Consider the following 20,694-nt stretch of genomic DNA (forward strand, 5'->3'; position numbering starts at 1 on the left):
ATGCAAATAAATTTTATAATCTAAGTTAAATGAATGAATATTTACAAAAGCATAAGTTGCCCAGGTTATGACGATGAAATTAAATATCTAAATAACCCTATCTCAGAAAAAGAAATTCAACAAGTCATTTACTGAACTCCCTATGGAAAAAATCTCCAGGGCCAGATGGATTCACAAGTGAATTCCATCAAACACTTAAGGAGCAACTGGTTCCAATTCTATATAAACTCTTTAGAAAAAATAAGTGAAGACAGAACTCAAGTCAAAATGGAACTCGAGTCAAAACAGAGAAAGAAAATTATAGACCTATGTCCCTAATGGATATAAATGCAAAAATCTTAAATAAAATCTTAGCAAAGTGATTACAGCAAGTTATTACTAGGATGATATACTATGACCAAGCAGAACTTATTCCAGGAATGCAGGGTTGGTTCAATATTAGGGAAACTGCTAGTATAATTAACTAAATCAATCACAAACCTATCAGAAATATATGGGTGCTGAAAAGCCTTTGACAAAATAAGGCACCCATTCCTACTAAAAACATTAGAGAGTGTAGGAATAAATGGATTGTTACTTAGAATGATTAGCAGTATCTATCTGAAACCATCAACAAGCATTGTATGCAATGGGGATAAGCTAGAGGCATTCCTAGTAAGATCAGGGGTGAGACAAAGATGCCCAGTTATCACTACTACTATTCAATATTGTGTTAGAAATGTTAGCTTCAGCAAAAAGAGAAGAAAATGAGATTGAAGGAATTAGAACGGAGAAGGAAGAAACAAAACTCTTACTTTTTGCAGATGATATGATAGTATACATAGAGAATCCAAAAAATCATCTAAAAAACTACTAGAAACAATTCACAACTATAGCAAAGTCACAGGATATAAAAAATAAATACTCATAAATCATCAGCATTTCTATTATATCACTAGCAAGATACAGCAGCAAGAGTTAGAAAGAGAAATCCCATTCAAAGTAACTTCAGAAAATGTAAAATATTTGGAAATCTACCTGCCAAGGCAGTCTCAGAAACTCTAAGAAAAGAACTACAAAACACTTCTCACACAAATAAAATCAGATTTAAATAACTGGGCAAATATTAACTACTCATGGACAGGCCAAGCTAATATAATAAAAATGACAATTCTACCTAATTAAACAACTTATTTAGACCAATCAAAATTACAAAGAAAAATCACTTTAATGACCTAGAAAAAATTGTAAGTAAATTCATATGGAAAATAAAAAGTCAAGAATTTCCAGGGATTTAATGAAAAAAAAAGTGTAAAAGAATGTGGCTGCTTAGCCCTACCAGATCTAAAATTATATTACAAAGAATCAGTCATCAAAACTGTCTGGTATTGGGTAAGAAATAGAGTGGTAGTTCAGTGGAATAGACTAGGTGCAAAAGATAGAGAGCAGAAAATGATTATAGTAATCTGCTTTCTGATAAACCCAAAGAGGCCAGCTTCTGGGATAAAAAAAAAAAAACAACTCTCTTCCACTGTTGGGAAAATTGGAAGTTACTATGGCAGAAATTTGGATTACATCAACATTTCACACCCTATACACCAAGATAAGATCAAAATGGGTACAGGATTTAGAAATAAAAGACAATATTATAAAGCAAACTAGGAGATCAAGGAATAGTTTACCTGTCAAATCTATGGAAAGGGAAGCAGTTTATGACAAAGGAAGAGATGGAGAAAATCATTAAAAGCAAACTAGATAATTTTGATTACATTTAATTAAAAAGCTTTTGCACAGACAAAAACACTGTAACCAAGATCAAAAGAAATGTAATACTTGGGAAACAATTTTTACAACTAGTATTTCTGACAAAGGACTGATTTCTAAAATATATAGAGAACTGAGTCAAATTTATAAAAAAAACCCAAACCATTCCCCAATTGACAGTCAAAGGATATGCAGAGGCAATTTACAGATGAGGAAATCAAAGTAATCCATAGTAATATGAAAAATTGCACCAAATCATTACTTATTAGAGAAATGCAAATTAAAGCAACTCTGAGGTACCACCTCACACTTCTCAGACAGGCCAATAAGATCAGAAAGGACAATGATCAATATTAGAAGAGTTATGGACAATCTAGGATACTAATACATTGTTAGTGGAGCTGTGAACTTATCCAACTTTTTGGAGAGGAATCTGTAATTATGACTAAAGGAGAATAAAAATGTGCATACCCTTTGATCCAGCAATACCACTACTGGGTCGATACCCTGAAGAGATTATGAAAAAGGGTAAAAACATGAATTGTACAAAAATATTCATAGCAGCTCTGTTTGTGGTGGCAAAGAATTGGAAATCGAGTGAATGTCCATCACTTGGGGAATGGTATATGTATGTTACAGAACACTACTGTTCTATTAGAAACCAGGAGGGATGGGAATTCAGGGAAGCCTGGAAAGATTTGCATGAACTGATGCTGAACGAGATGAGCAGAACCAGAAGAACATTGTACACCATAACAGCAACAAGGAGTTGATGATCAATCTTAATGGACTTGCTCATTTCATCAATACTATAATCAGGGACAATTTTATGGTATCTGCGATGGCGAATACCATCTGTATCCAAAAAAAAATTGTGGAGTTTAAACAAAGACCAAAGACTATTACCTTTAATTTTTTTAAAAAGTTATCTTATTATGTAATTTTGCTATCTCTTATATTTTATTTTTTCCTTTAGGATATGATTTCTCTTTCAAACATTCAATTTTGATCAATGTACAGCATGAAAACAATGTAAAGACTATCAGACTGCCTTCTGTGGGGGTTGGGAGAAGGAAGCAAGATAAGGGGGAAAATTGTAAAATTCCATAAAAATTTTAAAAAGCAAAAAAAAAAAATTCCTGTGTTGCAGTAACTAATTCTACAAACAACATAGCAGTATTCTGGCTAAATTCAAAGTCAGGGCAAAGTTAAGTCATTCTCCTGCCATATTTTGCAAGGGTTAAACTCCTAAAGGCTACTTAATACTACTAAGATTTGAAGAAAAAATTTCCCTTGACTGTTTCTAATACTTTAAAGCTTTTCTTCTTTTCAATTAACCAACCATTACACTAGATTCAATTTTGTTAAGGGCAGCACTATTCTGCCAGTCACTCAGGTGTGTGACTTAAGAGTCACATCCAACTGTGTGCCAAGTCTTGTCAATTCTACCTCTATAAAGTGTCTTCCAACTATCCTTCCATTCATGCGACCATTATCTGAGTTCAGGACCTAATAATCTCTTACTAGCACTGGTACAATAGCTTGATAATTGGAGTATCCTTTCTCAAGTCTCCTCCCCTTTCCAATCTATCCTGCACATAGCTGCCAAACTGATTGATATTTATAAAGTATAAGTCTGACCACCATCACTCTCTTATTCAAGATACTCTAGTTGCTTCTCTAATGCTTGTATCATAAAATACAAATGCATTTATTTGACATTTAGAGTCCTTCACAATCTAACCTAAATTTAATTATACAATACTCCCCTTTACACACTCGATGTTCCAGAAAAAATGGCCAATTTGTTGTTCCTTCTGTTGTTCCTTCAGAACACATATCTTGGACAAACATTACAAATGGATGAATTGGGCCCAGAATTAGACTAAAAAAGAAGAGCAGGCTGGATTGCCTCTGGTATTTCAGAGTACATATGATGACCACAAACTTCTTTTAGAAACAAGTCTATCTTTTTTTAACACCAATATTCTAGAATTATTAGATGACTACAAGGCAAGAAATACAGCAGACTTCAAATAATTAAAAAGTAGCTTACTCAGATGGCTAAAGTGATTGTTAGGTGATTATTAGCAGACTGCAGCAAATAACAAAGAAATTTCAAGAACTATACTAAAGAATATCAGGAAAATTAAAAAATGGATTGGTCTATGTGGTAGAGGGTAACTGGCAGATGGCCCATGTGCTTTATTCTTTAAAATATCAAGAGAAAGTAAGAAAAATCCCTGGCACAATGGACAGACTTTCTGAAGCAAAATTATGTTAAAACATGGACAAGGATTATGTTGCCATCATCCCCTCAATGAATTCTTCCATGCATCAAAGTAAAACACTTCATCAAAATTCCCAGTGCTTCCTACTTCTTTAAAAAAATTTAAAGGAAATGCTTTTCATCACACACTCCCTAGGGGCATTTACTCTAAGTTCAGTTGCTTTTAAGTATTTTTTTTGCTAACATCTCTACTCTTACTTCTGCTTATTTCATGTTGCATCAGATCATACAAGTCCTAATTTCTCTGAAATCTTCAAAATCATAATTTCTTATGGTACTACTACAATTTTTTTAGACATTCCACAATTTGAGCACTCCCTTTGTTTTCAAGTTTATTTTTTTTGCCATTGCACAACCGCTATTACAAATATTTTGGAATATTCTGTCTTTGACTTTGGAATATAACCTAATACTTAATGAAGAGGTTGGATCAAAAGCTATGAAGACTTTAGTGACATCATACAACTTCAAACTGTTTTTCAGAATGGATCAAATCATAGCTCCACAAAAGTAAATAAATTGTCTTTGTTCTCATAAAATTTGATGTCACCATTTTATCTTTTCATTTTTGACAATTTGCTGGACTTAAGGTGAAACTTTAAAGATTTTTTTAAATTTGTAAGTCTCTCATACTTAATATGAAGTAATATGCAGGCAATTGATACAAATGTATAAAAATAAAGGCTAGTCTTCAAAGGATAAGTGGTCAAAGGATAAGGCCATTTTCAAAAGGAGAAACTCCAAGTTATCAACATTCACATAAAAATACTTCAAATCTTCAATAAGAAACACAAAGTAAAATAACTCTGAGCTTCTATCAATCATCAGAATAGCAAAAATGAAGAAAAGAGAAAAATCACAATTGTAAAACCCATGAGAGGATAGACACAAATATGCATTACTAGTGAAGTTATTAATCAGTTCAATCATTCTGAAAAACTGATTGCAACCTATACCTCAAAAGTTACCAAATTATTCATATCATTTAACTTGATACCATTAATGGACACATAACTCAAAGATGGCTGAATGTCTCTTCTTGAATTCATTAACTGCTTTGGAAAGTACAGTTCATATATAACCTCCAACAAACTTTTAGCACCATCAAAAGCTAATAGGAATCAGTGCTTATTATTTACAATTATGTTATCTTTTGAATATGAGAGAAGATACCAATCAAGATTAACAAATTTGAGACACCACAAGGAAGAGTCTATTTTGGTACTTTAGAATATGAAATTTCCAAAACTATTTTGTGGATTGGTTTTTAGAAATACACATCTTAGTTCAAAATATATCTTCATATTATTGTAAATACTTAAATACAGCAATGGAAATAAATATCAAATGAGTAAAAATTTGCTCAAGGAATCTTTCTCAAGGTCTTAGTTGACACTAAAAAAGAAAATGCTAAAGGTCAATCACTATAGGAACCCCGTTTCTCAAAAGATTGAAAGGAGGCAAAAAAGAGGAAGATAACTACAATAGTTATCTCCAATAATAAGATATTTACTTCTCTGCCTTTCTCCAGCAAGGAGGGAGAATGAAAAGGCATAATGAAATTCCAAGTTACCCTTCTTATATTATGCTACAAATATGTCAATAAACAAAGGAATCATTTCTGAAATATATAGAGAACTGAGTCAAATTTATAAAAAACAAGTCATTCCCCAATTGATATATGGTCAAAGGATATAGAAAGGCAATTCTCAGACAAAGAAATCAAAATTATCTATTGTCATATGAAAAACTGTTCTATTTATTGATTAGAGAAATGTAAATTAAAATATATCTAAGGTACCACACCTCACACCTCTCAGATTGGCCAATATGCCTAGAAAGGAAAATGATCGGTGTTGGAGGGAATGTGGGAAAATTGGGACACTAATGCATTGCTGGTGGAGCTGTAAACTGACCCAAACTTTCTGAAGAGAAATTTGGAATTACACCCAAAGGGCAATAAAAACGGGCATACCCTTTGATGCAGCAAAACCACTATTAGGTCTGTATCCTGAAGAGATCATGAAAAATATACATACACAAAAATATTCATTTTTATAGTGGCAAAGAAATGGAAATTAAGGGAATGTCCATTAATTGAGGAATGGTTGAACAAATTATGATGTGATGGAACACTATTGTTCTAATGTTTGTCCTTCATTTTCTTTTTTTTTTTAATGTTTTTGCAAGGCAGTAGGGTTAAGTGACTTGCCCAAAGTCATACAGCTAGGTAATTATTAAGTGTCTGAGGCCACATTTGAACTCAGGTCCTCCTGATTCCAGGGCCAGTGCTCTATCCACTGTGCCACCTAGCTACCCTTGTCCATTTTTCAAAGAAAACCATGACATCAGGGAGGTAACACCAAGAAAAGCATAAAAATTAGGTTTGAGTGAGGGGGATGTTGCACTAAGTCACCAGCCTCACTTTCTCCTGCAGAGTCATCTGAATTCAGTGACCAGATAGTAATCAGTATGCAGCAAATAGAGCATTGCTGGTCTTGGAGTCAAGAGGACAGGAGTTTGAATCCAGATTCTGACACTTGACACTGTGTGACCTTGGGCAAGTCACTTAATCCTGATTGCCTTGCATCCAGGGCCATCTGCAGTTGTCCTGATTCATATCTGGCCACTGGAACCTGATGGCTTTGGAGAAGAAAGTGAGGCTGGTGACTTAGCACAGCAACCCTCACTCAAATCCAATTTATATGCCTGTCATGGCATCACCTCCCTGATGTCATGGTCTTCTTTGAAAATGAAGTACAAACATCAATATTATTATTATTATTATTATTGTTGTTGTTGCTCTATAAGAAAGCATGAAAGATGTGATTTTTAGAAAAGCCTGGAAAGATTTGCATGAATTGATGATTGATATAAGCAGAACCAGAATAACTATACACACTAACAACAATATGAGGTGATGATCAACCATGATGAACTTGAATCAAAGACAATGTTAAAAGACTTGTGATGGAAAATACCATCCATATCCAAAGAAGGTACTGTAGAGTTTAAATAAAGACCAAAGTTTATTATCTTCAATTTTTAAAAGTTGTCTTATGTTAATTTTTTCTCTGTGATGTTTTCTTTCTTCTGTTTGTATTTGATTCTTCCTTCACAACTTGATCAAATATGGATCTATGTTTAGCAAGTTTGTGGGGGGAAGGGGGAGGGAAGGGAAGGAGAGAGAAAAATGTAAAACTTAAAACCTTGCAAAAGCAAAACAAAAATTAGTGAAAACTACTATTGCATATAGTTGGAAAAACAAATAAAATCTGCCATAATGATTTGGGGCTCTCTGCAATGGAGAATACCATCTGTATCAAGAGAAAGAACTGTGGAGTTTGAACAAAGACCAAGGACTATTACCTTTAATTTAGAAAAAAAAACTGGTATCTTATTGTCTTCTGATCTTGCTTTCTCTTATACTTTATGTTTCTTCCTTAAGGATATGATTTCTCTCTCATCACATTCAATTTGGATCAATGGATACCATGGAAACAATGTAAAGACTGGCAAATTGCCTTCTGGGGAGGCCTCAGGGGAAGGAAGTTAAGATTAGGGGAAAAATTGTTAAACTCAAAATAAATAGAATCTTTTAAAAAATATGCCATAAACTTGCTCATTTCATCAGTGCAACAATCAGGGACAGTTTTAGCGTATCTGTGATGGCAAATACCATCTGTATCCAAAAATAAAATTGTGGAGTTTAAACAAAGACCAAAGACTATTACCTTTAATTTTTTTTTAAAAAAAGGTATCTTATTATGTAATTCTGCCATCTCTTTATTTTATTTTTTCCTTAAGGATATGATTTCTCTCTCAACACATTCAATCTGGATCAATGTATAGCATGGAAATAATGTAAAGACGATCAGACTGCCTTCTGTGGGGGAAGGGGGGAGGGAAGTGAGAGTGGGGGGGAATTGTAAAATTCAAAAAACAATTTAAAAAAATATGCCATAAGACAGGAGAGTCAAGATGTAGGACCTAAGTATGGTAATATAGAATTTAGTACTGAAAGAGGTTTTAGAGATTACTGAGTCCAAGCCCTGCATTTATTATATGATACTGGGCAGGTCATTTGACCACTCTGGGTTTGTTTCCAAATCTAAAAAGAGGCTCTTCTTGGTGACCTCCAGGATCAACTTCAGCTGTAAAAATATGATAATGATCCTATGATGAGAAAAAGAAATTATAGTTTGTTGAACTCCAAACCCTATAATATTACCCTCTGGTAACAGCTGGTGGTGCAGTAGAGACAAAGCTGAGTCTGGAGTCAGAGAGACCTGAGTTCAAATGTAGGCTAGCTGTTTAGCTTTGGGCAAGTTTTTTCACTTCTCTTTGCCCAGACCTAACTGTAAAATGAGGATTGTAATAGCACCTCTCTCTCTCAAGGGTCATTATGAGATCATATTTGTAAGTGCTCAGCATAGTGCCAAGCAAATAACAGGTGTATAATAAATGCCTCTCCCCTATTTTTCCTAAAAAGTTTGAAAGCAACACCATTTATAGGTTTAAGTGTAAACCTCTCTTAAAGTTGAGGAAAATGTAACTACAATGTTTTGCTTAACACTATCATGACAAAATATTATTTACATTTAATGCATTTCATTTAAAGCAGTACTTATAAAAACATATTCAATCCTGGCTTTAATGGTTATATCATAAATTAAAATGTGATATAAAAAGTCAGAAGCAACATAAAAATGTCAAAACAAAAATATTAAATAATTACCTCTCCTATGTAAACTACTATAATACAATCCAACATCTCTTCAGGAGATAACTTATCAATAAGAGAATGAAGAGTTTCTACAAGGTAAGACTTTACTTTTCTCTTCACTGTAGGAATTCCCATTACTATTGACACTGAAAAATAAAAAAAACAGTAATTTAGTAATTAGTGTAAAACTCACAATGGCAAAATAATATTTTTCAATACTGTGAAGCAGTATGACATATACAAATTATGGATCAAAGTAACAAATGTTAGAGAACAAATATTTAAATATTGCATTATATTCCACTTGACATAATTATTTTAAATATTACTTGAATATAAAACCAAAATAATTATATTACTAAACAGTAATAAAACCTTATTCAATGTATTAGAAATAATACTCAAATTACAACATATAAGCATCATATAGCAGTATATAAAAGTATCATAAGATACCAGGTTATTAAGGAACTGATTTCCAATCATAAGCAGGTGGATTTCAGAAAAACCTGTGAAGACTTAACCTGAACTGATGCAGAGGGAAGTGAGTAGAACCAGGAAAACATTATACACAGCAACAACATTATGAGATGATGGACTACAGACTTAGCTTTTCAAACCAGCACAGTGACCACAGACAATTCTAAAAGATTTATGGTGGAAAATGCCATTCACATCCAGAGAAGAAACTACAGATTCTGAATGAAAATCAAAGCATACTCTTTTCACTTTTTAAAATTTGTGTTTTTTCTTTCTCATTTTTCCCATTGTTCTGATTCTCCTTTTACAAGATGAGGAACATGGAAATACATTTAACATGACTGAATAATCCTGATACAAGTTATGCATGTACAATGTCAAAGGGAGGGAGAGAAAACAATGTGAAACTCAACATCCTAACAAAAAATAAATGTTGAAAACTACCTTTACATGTAATTGGAAAAAAATAAAATTAAAATAAAAAATAAAATGACTTCTATCATTTAAATAACTAAACACATATATTAGTTAATACTATTTTTGTATTCTCAGCATCTAGAAGAGTAAAGCCCATAGCAGGAACCTATTAAATGAATGTCAAATTCAGCTGCAAGGCAAAAAAACTTCACATTTTAAATTATTATTCTGAATGATTTTTTGCTTCTTTCATTTATGTACAAGAAAATAAATAACAATGGACAAATAGAATTCCACTGGATTTGTCAAACAAATCTTTGGACAGATTTAAAGAATTAGTAAGCTGTTTAGTTTTGTTTTGTTTTAACAATCTTCCTATAACTCCTACCCACTTTCCACAGCCAAGGAGACACTGATAGCCCTTTAAAATATTGGATGGCAGTAATTATTATTTTCTTTTCCAGGACATAAATATAGCCTCAAAATATTATTCAACTCATTTTTATATGACATAGTTTGTCAAATCTAGTAGCAGCTGATGCTTTAAAGCCCTTTCACCATTCTTTTTAACCTCCTTTGGATGTGTGCTCTAGTTTGGAAATGTCAATTCTATGATAGTATCCAGAACCAAACACAATACTCAGGATGTGGTCTGCCAAAAGGGAAAAAGCACAAAAATCCCATCACCTCTCAGTCTAAACATATACTTAATTTATTGCAGTCATAAATTCTATTGGTTTTCCTGATTTCTAACACACACTAATTTATAACAAGTTTGAAATCCATTAAAATTCCAAGTGCTATTACTTTTACATTTCCCAATTCTTTGTAGAATTTTTTGAATCCAAATGTAAAATAGTATATTTATGTTTATTAACTTTGCTTTAATCAGATTCACTCCCAGACTGTTAAGATATGATTCAATGCTATAACCATTGATGTAAGGAATATAAAGAGAAAAATACAGATTCGTTTCACTCAAGAAACTTACACTCCAAAGCAAAGCAAAATATGCCAAAGGAAAAACAAAAATAAACAAAAAGTAAATGCAAAGCAATTTGGGGGATGTGATGGAAAAAACACTAAAAAATGAGGTAAAAAGGAAGACCCTTGGTTAGGAGGTGGTTCTTAAGCCAGGAAGAGAACCAGAAACTCCACAAAACAGAAAACTCATTACAGTCATAGGTAAAACTACTGTAACAATATGATGTCAGTAGACAGAATATCATGTATGAAGAACAGCAAATAATATGGACTAATGAAATGTAATGGAAGTGAGGAAAGTAATGTGAAATCCATGAAGAAAACTAAAATGAAGTCAGTCTCTGAAAAAGTTTAAATACTGAAAGTCAAGTTTGTACATTATCTTTAAGAGGCAACAGAGTGCTAATGAACCTTTTTGAGGAGAGTAATGAGGTCAGACTTCCAGTATAGAAATATCAATTTTGAAAATATACAGAAATTGAAAATAAGTAGACCAATTGAAATCTACTAAAAATAAGTAGACCAATTAGAAATCTATTGAAAAAATCAAAATGAGAGGTAATTAAGGCCTAGTCTAGGATGGTGGTTATGAAAAAAATGTTAAGTAGGTAGAAACCATTGATTTAGCAAATGATTAGGCATGGGGAGTTTGGAGGGGAGACAGAGGATGAAAGTGAAGAATCAAAGTCAGAAATAAAGCCTTTAGGGGAAAAATACAGAGTTCTTTTTTCAATACTGAATTTTTTTTTTTTTTTTTTTTTTAGTTTTTGTAAGGCAAATGGGGTTAAGTGGCTTGCCCAAGGCCACACAGCTAGGTAATTATTAAGTGTCTGAGGCTGGATTTGAACTCGGGTACTCCTGACTCCAGGGCCAGTGTTCTATCCACTGTGCCACTTAGCCACCCCTCAACACTGAATTTGAGAAACTTACTGGACAGTTAGAAATATTCATAAGGTAGTGGGTAACATAAAATTCAGGACAAAATGATTAGATAGGTAGTTTTAGAATTATTCTCCTTCATCTCATATACAACCAATAGTGAAGTACTGCTATTTCTACTTCCATAATATCTCTGGTTATCTGTATTCTAGATCAAATGTCATTAGCCACTTATATAATCATATGCCACTCTAAAGTTTATTATCAGATTTCTAGAATAGGATTTTATCTTCCCACATAGTAAATCTGTAATCTTCAAAACCCATGTTTTCTTTCAAAAATCATACTCCAACTGTCCAGCAGAAATAGATTAAATATTGTTCCTTTAATAACAGATATATTCTTTCTTATCTATCATCTGCCTTCCTACAGCTAAAGCATTCTCTTTCTTAGTTTTTTTCATTCTTAATTTGATAAATTCCTACTTATTCTTTAATGACCAAGTAAAATGTTATTTCCTACATCAAGTTTTCCTTAATGCTTCCATCAATAACAAGCTGCAGTCAGATGTAGTATACTCTGGAAAGGTCCCTAGTTTTTCAGGTCTAGTCATTCTCAGCCTTTGTTAGGCTACAAAACACTCCCCCACCACCACCATAGTCTGTACTTGCTCTGTTTTGTCCCTCCCCATCTTTGAAAACTTCTATTAGGAAAATATTACAGTTTAAAATTTTTAACCTTCTTTATTCGATTCATTCTTAACCCAGAAGTCAGAAGCAGGAGAACTCTTCAGATCCATCTAACCTTCCCATAAAATCCCTGAGTGGCCCTGATCTTTAACACAAAAGGAAGTACGGGTATAATGTAGACAAAGCAATTTGAGAAAATACAGAAGAAATATGTTTCTGATGAGAAAAAAAATGAAGCACAAGGAGGAGTGACTCTTGGCTGAAACTTGCACCCAAGTCTGGGGATTTTTAAGGAGTTTTTGAGATACAGAATGATGGAGAAAACTTACTGCATCTCAATTTTGTAATCCTTTTTTGTAATCCTTTGTATTAGGCAAATTCTCCAGACTGCATAGCATCCCACCAAATCAATAAGTATACCATCTATGTCTTCCTCCAAATCATTTACATGAATACTGAAGATATCAGGACTAAAGATGTTTGATCACTAACCTTCTGAGAGGATCATATCTGATCATCACACAATGTTGCTATTGTGTACAACATTTTTCTGGTTCTACTCACTTAATTCAGCCTCAGATCAGGTAAGTCTTTCCAAGCTTTTCTTTAGTCCAGTCACTCATGATTATTTGGGGGGGGGGGGGGACTTTTTGCAAGGGTTAAGTGATTTGCCCAAGGGCATATAGCTAAGTACATATTAAGTGTTTGACTCAGATCCCTGATTCTAGGGCCAGTGCTCTAATCCAGTCCACCCCCCCCCCCACTAATGATTTTTGTTTTAGGTTTTTGCAAGGCAAATGGAGTTAAGTGTCTTGCCCAAGGCCACACCTAGGTAATTATTAAGTGTCTGAGACCAGATTTGAACCCAGGTACTCCTGACTCCAGGGCCAGTGCTTTATCTGCTGAGCCACCTAGTCGCCCCACTACTAATGATTTTTTACAGAACAATAATACTCTATTATATTCATATATCAAAAGATGCAGCACTAAGACATACCACTAAATCACCCCAAGAATTCCAGCTGAATAATACCAGCTCACATTTGTACAGTGCTTTAATGTTTTAGGAGTGATAGGACCAATATCTGCCAGGGTCATTTCCTGTCTCCCCACAATAAAAGTGAAGCTACTTTTTCCTTAAAAGGCAACAAAGTTGTTCCTGAGACTTGACTGCCAAAATTCCAAGGCTCAAGCTGTGCCTCCTTTGACAGTCTTCATGTTCCCCAAATGGCAAAAAAAAGGTCTACCCACATGGAGTCAGGGCCCTTCTGACTTGGCAAATATCCCAAGACCTGATGAGTTCCATACCCTGCCCTAATGACAAAATGTGTTTCTAAATGGAGACAAGGGGACCTATGTGTTGGAGTAGACTTATTAAAAATCCTTTTGATAGTGAACCCAGCAAACCCTTTTTGTTAACTACTGAATGAACCACAAAGTCCTTTATTTTGTTCTAACATCAAACTTCAGTACCTGGCAGAGGCAGGCTTATCCCAATATCTTCCTCACAACCATACTATGAATTTCATATTACAAATCAAAACCCCCTTTTTCAGATGAGGGAACCAAGGTTGGTGAAACTAAGTGCCTTAATCGAAGATCATAAGCCAATAAGGGGACCAACAGGACCCCTTGCTTCTCTTATTACAAATTCTATAAGTAGAGCAAATAAAATTTCATGGGTATAAGGTATCTCACAAACTATAAAATACTACTAAAAATCCTTACTAGAATTATTATTAGATATTTGTCTTAGCACCCATTTTTAATTTGTCTTGTTTAAAGTGAATCAAATGGAACATAAGGTTTTAGATGTTTTACTGCTCTCATAAAAGTTTCACTGTAGCTCACTGCAACAGGGGCAGTTTCCTGGCCTACACCCCAGAGCGCACCGGGCACAACTGGGAGGATGGGGGGGGGCTCTGTCAGAGCAAGCAGAAGCCCAGGTCCTCAGGGTGGTTGCAGCAGTCAGCAAGGTCAGCACAGTGGCAGCCCAGATCCAGGTGCGGACAAGTAGGAGCCTCCAGGCAACTGAGCCCTGAGTCCTCAGCCCACCAAAGGTAGGGAATACTTCTGAGGTTTGTCCTCTGTACCTGGAACAGGACTCTGGGACTCTGACCACATTCAGATCCTGATTGCAATCTAGACCCCCACAGAACAGGGCCCTCCCCCACCTCAGCCCCATGACAGAGGAGTGCACTTGTGGACATTCACAGACCAGGAGCGAAGTCAGAGCTTCACACGCTGAGATCCTTGTTGGGGGGGGGGGGTGTCCCAATAATACTCAAAAGCTCAGTAAGTACCCCAAAACTAGGAACAGGCTAGAGAAATAGAGAAAAAAGAGGAACACCACTGAGAAATACATTGTCTATGATCCCAAGAAGAATCAAAATACTCAATCTGAAGATGAGGAAGTACAAGCTCCTACATCTAAAGACTCCAAGAAAAATGGAAATTGGGTTCAGGCCATGACAGAGCTCAAAAAAGATTTTGAAAATCAAGCAAGGGGAGACAGAAGAAAAATTGGGAAAAGAAATGAGAGATGCAGGAAAAACATGAAAAAGAAGTCAGCAGCTTAGTCAAGGAGAACCAAAAAAATAATTAAGAAAATAACATGTTAAAAACCAGCATAGCGGGGCGCATCCCGCCGCCGCGGCTCAGAGGTGCGGCCACCACGAACGGCTTCCGCCTCCCCTGCAGCCGCCGCCTCGTCCGGAGCCGAGCTGGCGCCGGGGCCGGGCAGGGCGCCGCCGGCGGGCCGAGATGCCGGGCTCGGCAGCGGGCCCCCGGGCGCTGCGGGCCCGGGCCCCAGGTAGCTGTGCTGCCTGCGGGAGGACGGGGAGAGGTGCGGCGGCCGGCAACACCAGCTTCTGCAAAAGGATCCAGAAGAGCTTCTCGCAGAAGAAGGTCAAGATCGACCTGGACAAGATGGCAAAGCACCTCTATATCTGTGACTTTCACAAAACCTTAATTCAGAGTGTTCGAAACAGAAAAAAGAGGTAAGGGAGTGATGATGATGGAGGTAATTCACCTGTTCAAGATATAGATACTCCAGAGGTTGATTTATACCAATTACAAGTCAACACACTTCAGAGGTACAAGAGACACTTCAAGTTATCAACGAGACCAGGACTTAACAAAGCACAACTTGTTGAGATAGTTGGTTGCCATTTTAGGTCTATTCCAGTAAATGAAAAGGACACCTTAACATACTTCATCTACTCAGTAAAGAATGACAAGAACAAGCCAGATCTCAAGATAGTGGAGTTCATTAGGATATCTGAAACTAGGACTAAAGCTTGGATGAACAGATACTAAGACTGTTTTTGAGATACAGAAACATCCATTTGTGCTTTTTTTTCTTACAAAGGACTTTCCTCTGCTTTTATTTTCTTTATTTTTGATCTTGATAATTAGATGAAAACTCATGTGAATTGAGCTTTCATAGATGAAAAAGATATTTTAATTAAATGATATTGCTATTAAAAAAACAGCATAGGTCAAATGGATTAAACAGTTCAAAAAGTTATTGAGGAGAAGAATGCTTTAAAAAGCAGAACTGGCCAGATGGAAAAGGAGATAAGAAAGCTCTCTGAGGAACAAATTCCTCAGATGTAGACTGGAGCTAAAGGAAGCTGATCACTTTATGAGAAGTCAAGACACAATACTTTAACACCAAAAGAATGAAAAATTAGAAGAAAATGTGAAACATCTCATTGAAAAAAACAACTGGAAAACAGAATCAAGTAGGATAAAGAAAGTCAAGATCAGGAAAAGAGCCTTGAAATCATTTTTAAAGAATTCCTATAGGAAAATTGCCCAGATATCCTAGAAGCAGAGGGCAAAACAGAAATTGAGAGAATCTACCAATCTCCCCTGGAAAGAGATAAAAAAAAAACAACCCCCAGGAATATTATAGCCAAGTTCCAGAACTCCCAAGTCAAAGAGAAAAAATTACAAGCAGCCAGAAGGACACAATTCAAATATCGTGGAGCTGCAGTCAGGATCACACAGGACTTAGCAGCAACTACATAAAAGGCTCGTAGGGCTTGGAATATAATATTCCGGAAGGAAAAAATGCTTGGAATGCAACCAAGAATCAACTGCCCACAAAAACTGAACATCCTCTTCCAGGGGAAAAGATGAACTTCCAATGAAATGGGATTTTCAAATGTTCCTATTGAAACAACCAAAGCTGAACAGAAAGTTTGACCTTCAAATATAGGACTCAGATGAAGCACAGAAAGCAGAGGAGAAGAGTAAAATATGAGGGACTTAATGATGATGAACTTCATGTATTACTGCATAGAAAAATGATATTGATAATACTCATATGAAACTTCTCATTTAATAGAGTAAATAGAAAGAACTTATTTAGATGAAGCACAGGAGAGATGTGAATTTGAAGATACAATATGTTGTAAAAATGGAGTCAATGGCTAAAAGGGAAATGTAGTGGGAGTAAGAGAAAGGAGAGACAGAATAAGCTAATATATTCCTTATAAAAAAAGATATTTTTATTGCAATGAGCTATTGCAATGATATGGAAGGGGGGGAAGGCAAAGGGGAATGAGGGAACCTTCACTCTCATCAGAGGTGGCTTGAAGAGGAAACCATATATATACTCAATGGGGTATACACATCTAGAGTAAAAAGGAGAGAAGGAGAGAAGGGAGAAAGGGGGAAGAGGGAGATGTGGGTGATGGAGGAGAGGGTGGATCATGGGGGAGATGGGGCTGGGAGTGGGTGGACTGTCTAGGACCACAAGGCTGGGTAGTTGCTGGGTCTCAGGGGTATGTGGGCTTGGGGCCTCTTGGTCCCAAGGCTGGTGATAAGTCTGCTGCACCACTCAGCTACCCTACAGCACATTTGAGAAGAGGGACAGAGTGAAAGAAGAGATAAAATATAGTATATGGTAGTGGGGAAGAATGGATGGAGGGAGTTGAGATCAACAATGGCAATGGTGGAAAAATATAGAAATAGCTTTGTGATGGACTTATCATAAAGAATCTGATCCACCCAAGACAGAGCTGGTGGTGTCAGAACGCAGACTGAAGCACATTTTTTTTCTCTTTCTTTTACTTTATTTATCATGAGGGTCTATATTTGGGGGGGGGGTATTATGTTTACTCTTAAACAAGAATACTTTAGTAACATATAAAAACTCACTTGTACAAAAATGAAAAAAAGAAATGAAGGATTGGAAAAGATAATATACAGAATAAAAGTTAAATGAATCAAGAAAAAAGTGTCAGTACCCTCTAAAAAAGAAGGGTACTTTCCCACTTCAATTTGGGGGGGGCAGTTTTTTTTTTCCACAAAATAGTGCCAATCACCTAAAAATTACCATTTTCCATTTTTATTCTGTTCCATTATACACAGTATAGGAATTTAGGGGAAATAATATGCAAGAAATAAACTAGTCTTACTTTTGTTCATTTATTCCAAAGTCCACTAGAGACTACTTATTATTAAAAATTCCTATCTGAAAGTCTACTAGAGACTACTTATTATTAAAAATTCCTATTTAACATCAATAAAATTATTATCACATTCATTTGACCTTTTTAGTTTTTTTTAGGTTTTGTTGTGTTTTTTTTTTTTTGCAAGGCAATGGAGCTAAGTGCCTTGCCCAAGGTCACACAGCTAGGTAATTATTAAGTGTCTGAGGTTGGATTTGAACTCAGGTACTCCTGACTCCAGGGCCGGTGCTCTACCCACTGTGCCACCTAGCCATGCCTCTCTTTAGTTCTTAAAAAATCAAGTTAGATATAGCCTAAATACAAACATGCAATAAATATTCTAAAAGACTATTCCTCAGTAGTTAAAATTGACTCTTCAAAAATGCATTTTTACTCTAGAATACTGTTCTTGACTAAATAAATTGCAAGTAATTTGACAAATACTAAAATTGACAAAAAAAATTCAAATCTTGTCAGATCAAAGAAACTAGTGAGAGGTTTAGTAAATAAATAAAGTAAGAATCTCTCAAAAAATGGGTAATATATTTTATAAAAACAATCCTCAGTTTGGGGATGGAATTTGAATTTCAAAAAGTAAATTGTAAATCTATATGACAGAAGTTAAACTATAAATTACTGGAGATTCAGGTGTCTGCATCTTAGCATTCCCATGAAAATAAAACATTTCATTTTAAAATTCCATTTATTCTAATTTTCTCAAAGCTATCTAGATATATCTCTTTTTACTTTTCAAATACTGGCCAAGCTCACTGTCTATCTGTAACACTCATTCAATATATATTTAGTAGTGCTTAACTTGATGTGGAAGCCATCCAAATGAATAGAAAAATATAGGCAATATGCATTTACTATGCATTTTGCTTCTAATATAGCTAGCCTAATCACTTTTTTAATCTGAAAACTATCCATCTATTAGCTATTCCCTGAAGCTTCCTCCCCCTTTTCTATATCTTTCATCTTTAACCAAAAATCTTTAAAAAGAAAATTGAATGACTACTGCTTTATAATATAGTTTGATATCTGAAAGTGCTATATTTACTTCTTTTCATCATTTCCCTTGTAACATGACTTTTTTTTTTTTACTATTGATCAAGTTCTATAAAGAATCTTTGTGGCAATCTGATTGGTATACTACTATAAGTATAAACTAAAACTAATAACATTGTCATTTTTAAGTAGTTTTTTTATTTTTAAGTAGTACTCTGCAATTAAATCTATACCAGTATTTAACGTGTACTGGTAGATAAATCTTCAGATATTTTAAACATTTTGTAATTATTTAGAATGGTATTTTCCTTTCCACTTTCTATTTCCTTCTATAATCTTGTTTTTTTCTAAAACCGGGATCCCCATTGATGACACAGACTCTCTAACTACCTTTTCTGGCTTCCTTATTAATTCTTCTCAGCTCATTGATTGAGGTGGGGAGGGGGTCGGAATAATCCCTGCTCTCCATTGCCACTTCCAAATTCTCCTCTCCTGCTTCAATCACTCAGTAACTTCTCATGCTATTTGTGTCTACCACCCAATTAAAAACCCTACTGTTTACAGGCTTTACACTACCTACCAAAGAATCCCGGATGGGACTCAATTTCTTTTCTCCTCTCCAACTCCTATTCTTATACTATGGGACTTTAATATACAGATTTATTCTTTTTCAAACACCTTAACTACTCAGTTCTTCAACCTACTTACTTTTCATGACCTAGTCCGTTCTCTAGCCTGATTCACAAAGATGCTCATATTCTCAATCTTACTATCAACCACAAATATACCTTATTTTCCCATATATTTATTCGAAAAATTTGTGGTCTAAAAACTGGAAGCATCTTATACAGTGGTTGTACATTTTTTTATTTGCATTTCACACTTTTTCACACTTCTTGTCTTTGTGCTCATTAGTTCACATTTGTTACTGGTATATTAAGTTACATTTTGCCATGTTATACCCAGAAATGGCTCAGAAAATATTTTAATCAGTGCTAAATTCAAGTTCAAAGTGATCCAGTTTGCAAAAGTGAATGAAAATCGTGCTCCTAAACATCAGATGGTCCTCCTTCAACTGAGAAAACAATCCAAGACTGGCTAAGGGAAGAAGAAACCCTATTGAAAACTCCCCAGTAGAAGAAGGCCAGGAGAGGCAAGTCAGCCAAATGGTCTGATTTAGAGAGGGAGTTGAAAAGATGGATTGAAGAGCAAAGGGCTACTGGAATTCCTGTGTCCACAAAGATGCTTCAGCAGGAGGCAAGAAAAATTGATGATGAAAAAGAAGTGACTGATTTCAAAGGAGGACACAATTGGTGCTTCAGGTTCGTGAAATGGAATGGACTATGCATGCATCCACACACCAGACTTGCCCAGGGAGTTCTTGTTGTCAACCCCAAATGAGAACACAGGCAGGAGAGCAGTTAGAGCCTCTCCCAAGACAGTGATTAGTCATAAAACACAGATGAGGACGAGCTAATGGATAGGAGTTTTGACCATGATGAAGAATTATATGAATTTTATGATAAATGAAACTTGAGTTCAATAACTTTATGTAATGCATTTTTTTCAAATTTTGGGCACCAAAATTAAGGTTGTGTTTTTATACATGGAAAAATATGGTGATACCTTCCACATTGAATAATGCCAAAATTCCCTTATCCAAACATAATCACCCCTCTCTGTGTCTTCCCTTAAAAAAACTGCCTCTTCTTCCACACTGTGACCTCATTCAGGTGGGAGAATTGAATTATTGCAACTTCTGTCCTGTACTACTCTAGTCTTTATATATTCTCTCTTGGAGATCTCATCAGGTTTCATGAAATCAGCTATCAACTTTATACATATGATTCCTAAATATACATTTATAACCTATATCTCCATAACTCAACTTCTATGTATCTAGTTGACTGCTAGATTTCTTGATGGACATTACAAAATCAAAGGTATAACAAATGGGAGGGGGCAATCAAAGGTAAGCAGAAAAGAGCCAAAGTGAGGCCCAACTTAAAGAGAATA

The 20,694-nt window shown here is 35.2% G+C and overlaps 1 protein-coding gene and 1 pseudogene across 2 annotated transcripts in view; one reads left to right on the forward strand and one right to left on the reverse strand.

Moving 5' to 3' along the window:
- The window catches only part of MGAT4A (alpha-1,3-mannosyl-glycoprotein 4-beta-N-acetylglucosaminyltransferase A), a 139,150-nt gene that overhangs the window by 56,397 nt on the left and 62,059 nt on the right, over positions 1-20,694 (reverse strand). For both annotated transcript variants that reach the window (XM_074213742.1, XM_074213741.1), the window contains one exon: positions 8,772-8,905. In XM_074213742.1, the coding sequence (XP_074069843.1) occupies positions 8,772-8,905 (134 nt within the window). The remainder of the gene's footprint in view (positions 1-8,771; positions 8,906-20,694) is intronic.
- LOC141507330 (histone deacetylase complex subunit SAP30 pseudogene) lies at positions 8,990-15,607 on the forward strand (annotated as a pseudogene).

Source organism: Macrotis lagotis, chromosome 1 (assembly GCF_037893015.1).
Source record: "Macrotis lagotis isolate mMagLag1 chromosome 1, bilby.v1.9.chrom.fasta, whole genome shotgun sequence".
NCBI classification, from domain to species: domain Eukaryota; kingdom Metazoa; phylum Chordata; class Mammalia; order Peramelemorphia; family Peramelidae; genus Macrotis; species Macrotis lagotis.